The sequence below is a fragment of the Solanum verrucosum genome, unplaced genomic scaffold (genome assembly GCF_900185275.1).
Source record: "Solanum verrucosum unplaced genomic scaffold, falcon-dt-bn FXZP01000278.1, whole genome shotgun sequence".
NCBI classification, from domain to species: domain Eukaryota; kingdom Viridiplantae; phylum Streptophyta; class Magnoliopsida; order Solanales; family Solanaceae; genus Solanum; species Solanum verrucosum.
The window spans coordinates 1,236,324-1,250,850 of NW_026020332.1; the positions used below are offsets into that span (position 1 = coordinate 1,236,324).

General features: G+C 32.9%; 1 protein-coding gene across 2 annotated transcripts; it reads right to left on the bottom strand.

Annotated features, from left to right (window-relative positions):
- Positions 1 to 770: 770 nt before the first annotated feature.
- On the bottom strand, positions 771 to 6,053 carry LOC125836147 (phytochrome E). 2 transcript variants are annotated; one of them, XM_049515239.1, is made up of 4 exons: positions 3,864 to 6,053; positions 2,592 to 3,393; positions 1,706 to 1,999; positions 771 to 1,310 (listed from the first exon to the last, which is right to left on the bottom strand). In XM_049515239.1, the coding sequence occupies exons 1-4, from the start codon at positions 5,923 to 5,925 to the stop codon at positions 1,061 to 1,063; spliced, it is 3,408 nt and encodes a 1,135-aa protein (XP_049371196.1). In that variant the 5' UTR covers positions 5,926 to 6,053; the 3' UTR covers positions 771 to 1,060. The 2 variants fall into 2 exon arrangements, with proteins under 2 accessions (XP_049371196.1, XP_049371195.1); XM_049515238.1 differs by having other exon boundaries at positions 1,706 to 2,002.
- Between the last annotated feature and the right edge of the window lie 8,474 nt (positions 6,054 to 14,527).

Below are 14,527 nucleotides of genomic sequence, written 5' to 3' on the forward strand. Positions count from 1 at the left end.
GCTTGTTTCATTTTTACTTTTCATCTTATTCAACTTTTCAAATTAACTCCTCTCTTCTAAGTTTGCCTTTGTTTATGTTGTCTTTTTTTCTAAGTGGGAGAATTATGTGAAGTTATTGAATAGAGGATGCCAGAGAATTATGCTAACGGCTATTGTTATTGTTCCTTATTGTCGTAATGTTTTCTCTAACAATTTGTCATGTCCTTTTTTGTAGTTAGTCTGTTACTTGAGCCGAGAGTCTCCCATATGGAAACAACTTTTCTACCTCCCCAAGTTAGGGTAAGGTATACGTGCATGCTACCTACAGATTATTTTAGAAGCTTGGATGGAAAACCTAAAAAAACATATGTAATAATAATACATGTGCTTGTAGATGATTATAGCAGATTATTCAATGAATTAATCAAGATGCATGCATACGTATCTGACCAGTGCGATTTTGATGAGATATAGTACATTAAATTTCCAATACGTAACTGACGCGTAGGATGTCCAGTGGAGTAGTAAAGAAGCGCATGTAGACATTACAATCCCCGTACATAGCTTGCCTCAGACACCCTGATTATATTATTATACAAAAGTACATGAATTTCTGCAAATTACTGAAGTTGTTGTTGATACTCTCCCTGTTCACATTCACTAGTCCATTTTAGGCTTTGCACCCCTTTTAAGAAACAATGATCAATATGCATACTTTAACCACAATCCCATATTAATTGATATTTAGTCTTAGGTCTTAATGATTTGGGGAATACTTTAACCTCTTCTACCCAGCATAACATGTTGGATCATTTTATTTGAAAAGATAGTTTTACAGTGTTCTGATACAAACAATATACAAGATCCACATGAAAATAAATCCTATACTGCTGATAATAATAATAATTATGTACAAAGTAGGAGATTCAGAATCAACTCCAAGGCTCCATAGGCTCTAGAAATACCAGATATATTCTTATTACAAAAAAAAAAAAAAGAGATTTACCTGAAGTGCAAAGAAGAGCTAAAGGTACTTTGAGATAGGACACTCTGCCTGCATCCAAATTTGGACCATGTTTTTCTAGATTTCCATTTCTTGAGTTACTTCCAATTTCGGACCATGTTGTGTAGGTTTCGATGTTTGGAGTTCCACGTCGATTAGGAAATAACATTTGTCTTCCTCTCTGACATATCGGACATGTCCATTCATTACATTGAGAAGTTTCTGGGAAACATTTAACGCGATTCCTTCTTGTGTTGTCCATCTATTTCTTTCTCCAGACATGTCATCAATTAGAGCAGCAGGTAGTCCTTGGCCAGGGTGAGTCATTCTAGCAAATAATGTGTGTTTAATTTCACATAAACATTTATCAATAGAAGTAATTACCATACATACACTTAATTATTGAAAGGCTATGCAAGGTGGTTTAGCTGATTATGACAAAGATGTTTACAGTTACAAAGTAAGACAACTGACAATGTTCTTCCTGATTTTCTACTCCTCACTTGAAAAATTCAAAGTGAGTGTTTGATAAAAAAAACACAAATTCAGCTAAATGAATGAAGCACCATAATATTTCCTATGATTAGATTAAACTCCGCAAAGCACTTCAACTGATTAGGCGTTATACATTGCACGGTTGCATGAAAACAGATACCAGGTAAAATGGGTAAGCTCATGTACTTATGTAGCAAACCATCAATAGATAAATAGCACTGAAGTTACCTGAACTGGAGGTGGATTAATTCATTTCCATCTTGTATAAGTTTCAAACCAGGTAACACCTTGATTTCCACCCAACCATCCGGAGAAGGTGCATGGTGCACTACACTAAGCAAGAAATCTGACAGAACACGCTGAAGCTTAATTTGATCACCATATAGAGGAAGAGTTTTGATCTGGTCAGGGATATCATGCAGCAGCTGTAAGTTCTTTTCTTTCAAGAAAATCATTACTTGACTCACAATAGCATCCACAACATTTCCTAGAACGAATTCCTCCATGTTTAGCTCCACTTTGCTGCTAGAACCAGGAGAAAGTAATGTGCATTTAGCAGACCTTTCAGCCATAGAGAAACAACAGAGAGAGAAACAAAGAAGCAAGTATCAACATACATATATTATGGTAGCTTATCGTTGCACTAGCAAATAAAAAGAGTCGTTTACAGTAGATTTTAGAAGAAGACTATAAGCTTTTAATGTGTTTGCAGTCTTTTGGGTACTTCTCTCTCTTTTTCTTTGGTGCTCCTGTAAACTGATTCAACTCCTTTGGAAAGCCGTTTCTAGTGAAATTAACAGTTAATGAGTACCAGCTACTCGAGATCGGGATGCAGTGTCCAATCTACGCAAATTAATGTAAGCCGCAACAAGGGAAGAGTTGCTGTAAAGGAAAGAACAGTGGTAAGTGGTAACTGCTTCTTTGTAACCGGCTAACCGCTGGATGAACAACCCATTTAGAAGGTCTTCGAAGAACAGATAATAGAAATGGTTCTCTGAGATAATATATGATATTTTCTCCATCATAAAGTGACAACTAGTTGAGGTGGAAAATTGAAAAAACATAAGAAAGATAAAGAGTCATTTTAATCAAGTTCATATAGAAGAAGCATTACCCGTCCTCTATACCTCCAAAATCCATATTGTCAATAACAGACAGTATCTGTTTCTCACATGCTTCACTTGTCTCCAGAAGCTGTTTCTGATTATCTGAAACACCGGTTGCTTCAAGGAGTTTATGGGTAAACTGGATTCCATTCAGTGGATTTTTCATCTGCTGTAGTACGTAAGCATATTCTTTAAATTTCGAAAGGGAATCTTTATAGTCTTGTCTCTCATCTGACGCCTCTGGGTCAACTGTCGTAGGCTGCAGGAAGCAGAAACACCCACATATATTCCCATGCTCATCAGTTCTCTTGTTTGCTGTTAGGAACACTTCCACAAACTCTCCTGTCCTATTAAAAAAGCCAAATGGAAGCTTTTTGGTTTCATGACCACTAATTGCTTGGTAGAAAAGAATCATAAATTTTGTAAGGGCATCTTGTCCCGTAAGACGACAAAGACCACCAAAAACTTCACCAGGAAGAGTCCTCCCCATGACCTCATATTTTGTCCAACCAGTCAATCTTTCCATTGCTGCATTCCACTCCGAACAACAAGCATTTTCATCAGAAGCAAATATTGGTGGAATCAATGGACTAAGACTTTGTACAATAGCCTCATAATCTCCTCGCAACTGAATGAATTTATCCATGACAGATTTCTCAGGAGTGACATCTTGAGCCACAAAGCACACACCAACAACACCATTTTTGTGGTCCCGGCTTGTGCAGGTATTGGTCACAAGGTATATAACTGATCCTGGTGGATCTTTCCCAAACCTTCGCAATTTTATTTCCACATTTTTTTCCTCCTCACCTGAATCACAAGTTACAAAGATAGAGAGAGGGTGGGGAGTGAGAACAAGCTGGGGAATGTTAGTGTAAACTTCTGTGCTCAGGCTGTCAGTCAATTTTGACTTACCCAGAAGAGGAAAAATATCTATTTCAACAAAAGAGTGCACTGAAAGAGCAACCCAAGTCTACTATGCAGTGGAGATGACTGACTAGTCAATGCTGAAAGCATAATATCACCCCAAGTAATGCAGGTAACTATGCATATATTACAACAAACAAGATGAAAGGCCAATTGAATAAGTGTAGGTAGCCAATTTTCTTACCAGTAAGCCTGAATTTCAAATCTAAGAAGATACGCTATCACGTATGACTGCAACGCATAAAGAATGAAGATAAAATAACGCAATGAACAGATAGATAGAATTATAGCCATGCAGTATTAAGGACGTATCCAAATTTTAATGATTGCTATTAAGTCAAAATAAGAAGTACCTAACAGAGCTCTATGTAGAACTTTTTCAACAGTTCCACGTGAATCTTCATGAGTAATATCATTAATGAGAGACATTCCAACAGCTTCACTAGCATGCAACCCTGTTAAGTCAGCAATCTTCTCATTCCATCCATTTATTAAGCCAGATGGATCAACTCCAAAAATTGGAGCAGTGGCTGTCTCAATCAATCTAACCATTTCCATTGCCACAGAACTAAGCTCATCCATGCTTGGCCCATCAGCATCATTCTGTTGAGAAGTAGTCAAAGTTTTTAGAGAGCTGTTTTCATTCTCTTGGATTGATTCTCTCATTATGATTTGTAGAGAATGAATGGCATTAATCTCCGGAATCTCCCATGGCAAACTTCTGCTTTTAACCACTTCAAGAAAGGCATTAAATGAAGATCGTGGGTGCATTTTTCCTCCATCATCTTTATCATCTGGATGATGCTTAGCACCTCCCCACTTGACTTCCTTAGCTGTGTGAGACCTGAACCAGAATAGAAAATCCTTGGAAGTAATTCTCGCAGTAGCCATGCCACAAACAGCATCTCCCAGTAAAGCCGCACCAGGATAACCAGCATCTGCAAGACAGTCGGTACTTAAACCTGTAGAGTCCTTATGAGCAACTAGTAACCACTGTGCAATATCTTTAACTTGTGCTTCAGTTGGTGTCACCCCAAGCAACCAACATTTTCCACCAGAATAAAGTGCAGCTCCATCACACTTCACAAGGTCCATAATACTAGGGGATTGTGTTACAACGCCAAATGGAACATCTCGAAGAAGCATGTCACATAGTAAGGTCTGCATTTGGAGAGTTTTCTTCTCTGCCAACTGTGATGCCAATTGAAGCTCCATATTAAGCTGCAAGCCAAATGCCTGTGTGAAGAATTCGCATGCATATCGAAGTGGGAAAGGCACATACCGAGGAGAAGTGTGATGACAGACAATCAAACCCCAAAGCTTCATTGAATCACCGCTATTGATAAGAACTGCCATCACCAACGACGATATAGATCCCATGTTGGCCATATACTTGCTATGGCATTCATGAGGTGATCTAAGAGTCGAATTAACCAAGCAGATAGGCTGCTTTAGTTCTTCACTCTGAACAACCTTAACAGGCTGCGCATTACAATCACATATCATCCTAACTCTGTTCTGTTTAAACAAGAAGCGAGCAGCTTGTGGGATATCTGTTGCAGGATAATGCAAACCCAAATAAGGTTCCAAGTCTGATCTCCTAATCTCAGACACAATTTCACCATGATTATCATCATGGAACTTATAGACCATTACCCTATCATATCCAGTCAGCTTCTGCACATCTTCCACAGCTGTATCACATAGAACCCCTATATCTCCACCAGGGAGTGACTGCAACCTAGATATTGACCGTACCGCCAGTTTTTGTGACTGCACTGCCCCAGCAAGCAGCAATGCAGGATCACTAGAATTAGCAGGTTCCAAATCAATCACAATGCCCACATCAATCCTGTGAAGTATAGCATAAAAGGGCTTATGGGTAGTCCTAGAATGAACCCATATAGGGTTCAACAAAGAAATTTCCCTAGAAGCCATAACTTTAGCCAATGAATCCCCTGAAGAAGGGGTAAAAAGGGTTCTAGCATCAACACCAATCAGACCTAATTTCATCTTTGTAGGCTTAAACCCCAACATATCAAAGCAATTCTCACTGTAACCTATAATCTTGAAAGTGGGTTCCTCAATAGCAACCATACAACCAAATGGTTGAACAAGCCCACCCCTCTGAATTCTTGAAAGATAAGAAGTGATTTCTTCTTCATTAGTTTCCTGTGGTGGATAAGGAACTGATTTTGAATAATCAAAAGACTTACCAGAGACACTAGACTGCTCAAACTCAGCCATTAACTTTGCATCAGCATTATACTGAGCCAGGGCAGCCTTACTGGCGTTATTCTTCATGTTACTAGCAGCAGAAGAAGTAGAAAAGCCGGAATCTTTGTTGTTGTTTTGGTTATTCTGGTTCATGGATGTTCTTCCTCCTCTTCTGTTTTTACTACTCTGTGACTCCATTTAATGGGTTCTTGAAAATGGTTTATTCTTAGAGAAAACTCAGGTACAAAGAGCAGCTGGAATTCTATCATCACTGTACTTGATTCTTCTGCTTGAGCCCTCCTTGTAGCTCCACACGTCTCCCTCCCCCTCCCCCTCCCCCTCCCCCTCTCTCTCTCTCTCTCCCTTTCTCTAGTACGTACTGTGCTATTAGTCTTTTACTTAATTATGTCATTATAGCTTTCTAATCACTATTTCGAGTTCTGAATATGAAAAAATTTCAGAGAATTAAATGTCTCATATAGTGCTTATCTTCTTAAGATGTCCGTAAGTTATTATTTTCATTTTTATTGTGATTCGATTCAATTTTTAAATATGAAGTCATTTTTATAGGAAAAATATTACTACTATTTAAATTTGAGTTTAATTAGGGTGTAACTCAAGCATTGGATGAAAAATAAAAGTAAAAAACCTAATGAATTATAGTGATGAATGATACAGCCTCCAATCCCATTTTTCATTTCTCTTTTGGGAGGAATATTAATGAGTTACTATAGTAATAATTTGAATAGAGCAAGTTTATCTAAATATCTCATGCATTAAAATTATTAGTCACTTGTTGTAATAATGATCACATACTAATTAACAGACATTAGGAATATAACATATCCACTTTTCTCTAAGTGATGAGAATAACAAGTAGCTAATTAAAATAAACCTCTCTCCGATTCCTTTTTAGTTGTCGTGAGAAGATTTGACACAATTCTTACAAAAAAGTAAATAGTAGTAAGAGTTTATTTGATCTATATATCCCTTATTAATTAATGCTAAGAGCAAAATTGGAAAAAAATAATTAATCCTTTTTTGATTGTTCAAATTGACAATTATTTTGAAATGGATAACTAAAAACGGAATGGAGGGAATACTAAAATCTGAAATGGTGAGTTGTGTTTAGATGAATTTTTAAGAACCACAAATTTGAAGAGCATTAAAGTTGAGATAGTGTGGTCATGCACGTATACCCCATAGAAGCAGGGAAAGTTGGGCATTGTAACTTTGGTGGATTAAAAAAGATTCCTTAAAAACAATGGTGGAGAAGGGGACATCAAATCGTTTGCTTTTAAATATGCAAAAATGCAGTCGGAGCTCCAATATGAATTTCGAATATTGAATGAGAAATCAAAAAAAGTAAATTAGTATATAGTACGAGACTTATTAGTTATTAGATACAAACATTATTGTCGATTATTGAATATGATAATAGATATTCAAAGGTACGTATTGTTATAAATTAATTATATGTAAGCCGATTAAAATATCATTATTATATGAAATTAGTGATATATATATATATATATAAAATAATTTGTAAGACACAAATATGCATATATAAATTATTATGAATAATTGTTTCGGTGGCATTAGGGTTGAGACGCCTCCAACAGATTATAAGATCATGTCAGAGTTACTCTCTCTTTTTTATTTTACTAATTCTCAAACACGTTCATTGCACGTGTATCTTGTGTTAATTAGTATTAATATTTTAAAATAATATAAATAATATTGAAGTATGTATGTGATGAAAAGCGTAAAAACAAAATATAAGTGCAAATTAATTAATAATTTGCTACAATTTGTACACAAACTCTTCAACCTCAAATTTTCCGATAAGAGCTACGTCATGCGTCTTACCCTTTGAAAATGTAATCATCCGCAATAGAGACGGAGTTATGAGTTTATTTGAATAAAGTAGATTTAATATATGTAATAAAAAATTATTAAATATTAAAAGTAACTTAATTTATTATAATATAAATAGAAAATTTATAACCTTTAAATTTGAACTTGTCAATACTATAAAGTCATCGCTTGGGGTTTCATTTTTTTAAAAATAAACAATTACCTATATATGTTATTTTTTTAGAAAAAATTATATGTATTATGAGTGCTATGATTTCTACTAAGAAAATTGCATATGAGATGAATATAAACTTGAATTTCGTAAGAAACAATTTAATGAAAATATGGATAAGAAATCACAAACTCCCTTGAAACAATGCAAGCAGAAGATAATGATATAATGAAAATACTCAATCAAATAAAAAAACTTGATTCTTTTCCAAATACACATATATATTGCTTATAGAATAATATTAACAGCTCCTGTAACGGGTATGACAATTTTTTCGAAAGAAACCAAAAAAAAGATCTCTATATATTTCCCTCTTTGTCTAAATTATTTATCCCATTGCCCTTATATTTTATTTATTTATTTATACATAACATAAAGTATATAATATGTTCTAAAAGGCGCCGTCGTAAGAAAAAGAGTATATTCATTTCATTGAGTCAATCTCGAAACTCGTGGATGAAGTAACACCAAGCAACCATAGCTGAGTTTAATTTATACAATTTATAGAACATAGATATAATTTTAAAACTCCATTAATTTTTTTTATATATTTTTAAAAATATTTGACGTTTATTAATTATACTGATTTTATAGTAATATTTATGTTATTTTTAAATAATTATGTATTTCTCTTTTTGTTTCAACTTATGTTACCCCCTTCGTCCTTTTTTATTTGTTAAATTTTGAATTGACACACCTATTAAGATAATGATTGATATAGTGAGTTATAGTTATTTTACCCATATTACAGGGTCTCAAACATATTTATTTACTATTTTTTTTCAAAGACATTAACTCAATGTTAATAAATTGAAACTATAATAGAAAGAAAAAAAATTATCCTTCCTTGATTTGTCAAAAAGGCAAGTAAAAGGAGAAATCAAAATAGGAAATATTTAACAAGTAAATAGGTATGGAGGAAATATTTAATTTTTAAATAATAAATAGTATTTCCTTGTCCCAATTTATGTGACACTAATAAAATTTTGAGAGTCAATTTTTTTTTTATAAAAATATAAATTGGTATATTGTGATTGGTAGTCTTTTTTACATAATTTTAAATATATATAACCAAATATTTTTAGTTGTTAATTGTTTTAATTTATAATACTCTAAAACATGATTTCAAATATATAATCGATTAAAAAGAAAATCAAAACAAATAACTAAAAATGTATTGAAGGGAGTTCACTATATTCTACCAGCACACAATTCAAACAGATATGTCGTCCACAAGCTATGCGCTTGTTGAGTTTTATCTATAGCTAAATATTTTATTTGTCTTGTTTTTTATTAATTTATTTAAATAGAATCTATTTTGCAACTTTTTAATTTCAATTTTTCTCGCTACATATTTAAATTTATAAAATTAAAAATCGTCTTACTATATTTTATATATTTTAAATTTAAGAACTTAACATTTAAATATTTTTTAAATTTCGTATTAAATCAAAATGAAAAAAAATAAAATAAATTAAAATGGAGAGAATAACTGCCACATGATCTTTATAATCTCCTTTACGATCTTAATTGCTAACGTCATGTATAAGACAACTTTTTCGAAAAACAAAAATAAAATCTCTCTGTCTTCCTTTTTGTCAAACTTATTTTTTACAGTGCTCTTAATTTTTTTTACAAGGGAAAAGGCATAAATTTACCCTGAAGTTATATTGAAAAGTCAATTATACACTTAATTGAGGCGATGTATTACATATCTATATTATTCAAAAGTGAATTTAATACAACCATCAAAGCTGATGTGAAAATAAGATTAAATAAAAAATAAATAAAACGCATTTGAGTTAAAAAAAGACAATTTTTCCTCCACCCTCACTCTTCTCACTGACATTACCTATTTACCTTGCCTTTCTTCTTCCTCTATTTTTTCTCATCACAAACACTCTTTTTGCTATGGCTAATATGAAAAATAATTTTTTTTCATGATAAATTTTCAAGAGAAAAACAGAAAACAACATTGTGGGATAGAAATTCATCGCAAAGATTGTGAAGTTGTTCAATTAATTAGATTCACTACTCAAAAAAAATTCCGACGAGACATCTAAAATTGATCAATCCTTACTCTTTCCACATCAAATTCGTCAAGTGAATCACTGATTATTCAATTTATTTTTGTCTTTTTTGTTGATTGTGAGCATTTGAAATAAGAAAATTTTCAGATCTTTCTTTTTCTACGCAAAAAATTTCTAGTTGTTTGCACAAAATTCATTTTTTTCTCTAGATTTTCTTCAAAATCAGTAATAGTAAATCAATCACTAGTTTCTCAATTGTCTGACTAAAGTTTTTGTAAATAAATATTGTAAGTTTTCACCATTCTCCTCTTTGAGCTTGAATGAAATTTGTAATTGTGATAATTTTTGTGGTGGGTTTGGTGATGGGTGATAAAATTAGTGGTGGTATGACTTTTAATTTCGATAATGACAATGAAATTCGTGATTTTGATGTAGATGTTGAATTTATGATTATGATTGTGATGCATTTTAATGATAGTGATGTAATTCCGATGGTGAATTTAGTTAAATATATGAGGGAAAATGCATAAATTCACCCCTGAACTTGTCTTGAAAAGTTAGTCACACGCTTAAGCTAATATAGTGACTTATTACACACTTCTGCTATTAAATAGTGATTTTTTTAACCCCTAAGGCGTGTAGCACAACTCTCATAATGGGAGGTGTATTACACTTGCGTCACATCAATGTCATGTCACTGCCATAGCAGATATCATATCAATTTTTGATTAAAATTCTCCATATCATTCAGTTGTTTCTTCTTCAATGAACACCACCATGAAACCACAACCATTGCCGCCATATTACTATCAAATCTATATATTTCACCATGAAAATCAAAATAGTCACCATAAATTTCACCACCTACGATCAAATCCACCATCGAAATCGTACTATCACCATTATCCCCATAAAACTTAGAAAGATCCATAACAAAATTAGACACTCATAAACAAACTCATCACCAAAATTACATCATCACCATCAAAAGGTACAAACCCACTACCAAATATCACTACCACCATTGTCAATGTTGATTTTTTCTTCTCCACCACCTTCAATTCCCGGTTCTTTATCACCCCACGCCAACAAATCCATCATTATATTTTATTTTTTAAAATTAATCATCAATTTTATCAACCACCAACAAAACCGAAGAGAAAAATCAAATATAATGAAAAGGTGTGTAATAGGTCGTCATGATAGTTTAAACGTGTAACTGACTTTTCGAAATAAGTTCAAGGGTGAATTTATGCCTTTTCCCAATATATGATGGTCGTTATCGATTTTTAATGATGGCAATGGTTGTGGAAAAATTTCGGTGGTGAATTTGGTTGTGAGTGGTGAAATCTATGGTGGTGGAGAAGTGAATTTTGTGATAATAGCAACAATGGTAGTGGTTTAATGGTGGTTTTGATGATGTATAGAGAAGAAGAAGAAATTGGGTGACATAGATTATATAAAAAAAAACTGACGTAATTATTGATGTGACAATGAAATGGTAATGACGTGGTGCGAGTGTAAAACATTTTCTCATCATGTGTCTGATTGTATGTGCATCAGGGTTGAAATAAATTCACGTTAAAATAATTTAGGTGTGTAATAGGTCGTCACAATATTGTATAGTGTTATGTTAAGAAAAAAGTATAATACATAAACATGACCCTTAACTTGGCTTCAGTTGACAACTATTACCTCAAACTTTGGGTGTACACAAGTAGACACTTGAACTTGTATTAAATTGAATAAATAAACACATTCGTCCTACATGACATCCTATATGAAAATTTTGTGTAAATAAAAAAAAGTAATTATCGACCACTAAATAATTCAATACTTGTGTTTTGAGCTATCGAAGTCAAATCTTAAAGTGAAGAGTTGAATATAGTAACATGCATTTAAAATAGGGAAAATTGTATGAAATAGCAAACTATTAATTCAAATTAAATGTTATAGCCATAGTTTATTTTAATTGTAATTAGCAGCAAACATCCCTGTTTTTTGCCATATACAATTAGCCATTTTCGGTATACAATTAGTCATTTTATACTTTTCGGTATAAAATGCATTTGTGTTTGTATAAAGCGAGAGAAAAGTGTATATACAAATACAAATATATATATTTTCGTCATTTACACTTATAATTATATACATACAGATCTTATTATACAAATTACAATGTATAAATGAATTTATACAAAACTGAACAATTTGTATAAAATTGAATGTTTGTAGCGAATTATACAAATCAAAAACTCAATAGCAAACATGAAATTTGCTATGGAACACAATTATGCAAACTATAGCTATAACATACAAATATGATTTTTATGTTTGCTATATGTGAAAGTTGCTCTTTAAAATATTGGTTCAAATATTGAAATAAAATAAGTATAACTTACATAAATCCTATAGTGTAAAGACCTAAATTACATTGTATCCCTACTATTTTCCAATTTACAAAAATCCCTCAAAATCAGTGTTATCCGGATACATAGCAAACAAGTCGGATACATTAATTCCAATACATTAAAACAAATTCAGTTACACTTTTAAAGGAAAGGTAATCAATTTTGAATGTGAGTTCCCTAAATCACGCTAATCAATTTGTTGTTAATCTTTCTCGGGAAAATGCATAAGTACCCCCCAGCCTATACCTGAAATCCCAGAGACACACCTAACCTTTACTAAGGTCCTATTACCCCCCGAACTTATTTTATATGTAATATTCTACCCCTTTTTGGCCTACGTGGCACTGTCTTGTGGGCCCAGCGCATGTTGACATGGTTATGCAAACATATACCAGTTAATTAGTCATCATAACTATAGTTTTAGTTAATTACCACTCGCGACCAACATTCAATGATAATTACGTGGAGTGGAGTTTTGAATTTGTATAATATAATTTGTATAACTTTTGTATAATGTATTTTTTTATAATATAATTTGCATAGCTGTTTAAAGTTCAGATGTTTGTGTTGGTATAAATTTGTTATTTCGAGTTTATACAAAAATAGCTTAATTATATAAACGGACCCGCGAATTATACAAACTCACCCACAAATTATACAAACTCGATTATACAAATGAGACAACTTAAACTGTAGCTACAATCCGTAAATATGCAAACTATAGTTATCGAGCATAACTAAGTTTATTATATTGACTATTTACAAAAATTCCCCTTTAAAGTTTTGATCCCAAATATAGTGCTAAAGAATGTTATCTGTCTTTTTTAAATAATTAAATAATATCACATAAATTGAAAAAAAATAATAACATTGTTTCTCTCCATCTCCATCCAACAACAAAGCAACAAATTTCGTCCATCTCTATCCAACAATCGTTTCACTCGTACTCTTGCCACTTAGTTTGATTTTTTTTTCTTTCTTATTTTATTTTACTTTTTCATTCTTTCATTACAAAATTATATTACCTTTTCTATTTCTGTAATTTTCTTCATTTTTTTTATGCTTATTTAAATTTGAAATTCACCAAAAAGATAAAAAGGAAGAGCATATTATTATTTTATTTTTTTTGGTAACTAGCTTTCCATTAATCACCAAAAGAACATTACAACTCTTAGCATGCTACATCACAACAATGCTATCCTTAATCAAACCACAAGCTGCCTAGAAAATAAAACTATGTATTAGACTACTTATTCTAGGGGGGCCGGGGGGCTCTTACACAACTTACATATATAATCTCTTTAGCTATAGTTTTCAACTGTTGCCGTCTTGTTTCAAAAATTCTCCGATTTCTTTCATTTCATATCCCATAAGTGATTTCTGCATACATCATCTTGAACACCTGCGCCTCCTTAGATTTCCCTTTTGCATTGTTGATAGTCCATTGTATGTGTTGCTCCCATGTAGTAGCATTATACATTGGCATGTTCATCCATCTTAGGATTCTATCCCACAATCTTCTCACATAAGTACATTACACAAAGAGTTGTTCCCTCGATTCCTCCTGCAGTTGGCATAGGCAGCATGTTTCCTCTACATCCAAACCCCATTTGTTCAGTCTATCAGTTGTCAGCTTCTTTCCATGAAGTTGAATCTATGTTGTGAACTTTGATTTTGGTCTGGCAGCATTCATATACATTAGACATTTCCATGGCACCTTAGGTTTACCTTGTAACATATTGTTGTAGAGCTGTCTTATCACACTTTTCTCTGGATTGATAGTAGGAAATTGAGATATAACAGTCCTTGCCTCTAATATTTTTCTAATCATCCAACATGCTTGCTTTGGTACTTGAATATTATCTCCTTGTTCTCCTTTTATGTAGTATGTATGTATCCATCGAATCCACAGCTTGTCAACTTTGTTCTCCACATCCCAATAGTTCTTAGCTATAGTAGCCTTGTTCCAGATTCTCAGATTAGTTAGGTTCAGACCTCCCACACACTTGGGTGAGCATAATGTTTCCCACACCACTAGAGCTTTTTTGGTAATGGTATTGCTTTCTGACCAAAGATAGCTCATACAATAAGCTTCGATCATCTTCATCACCTTAGTTGGCATCATAAACAGTTGTGCCTAATAAACTTGTATTCCAAATATTACAGACTGAATAAGTTGTGCTCGACCAACGTATGATAGCTTTCGAGCAGTCCACAAAGATATCCTAGCAGTGATCCTTGTGATGAGAGGTTTTCATTGAATGAGAGTG

What these genes read in the sequence shown, in the direction of transcription:
- LOC125836147 (XM_049515238.1), bottom strand. Translation starts at nt 5,925, where the DNA reads ATGGAGTCACAGAGTAGTAAAAACAGAAGAGGAGGAAGAACATCCATG. An exon ending in TCTACATAGAGCTCTGTTAG is followed by an intron (nt 3,394 to 3,863) that starts GTACTTCTTATT and finishes CTTGTGATTCAG; the next exon opens with GTGAGGAGGAAAAAAATGTG. An exon ending in TTTGGAGGTATAGAGGACGG is followed by an intron (nt 2,003 to 2,591) that starts GTAATGCTTCTT and finishes TCCTGGTTCTAG; the next exon opens with CAGCAAAGTGGAGCTAAACA.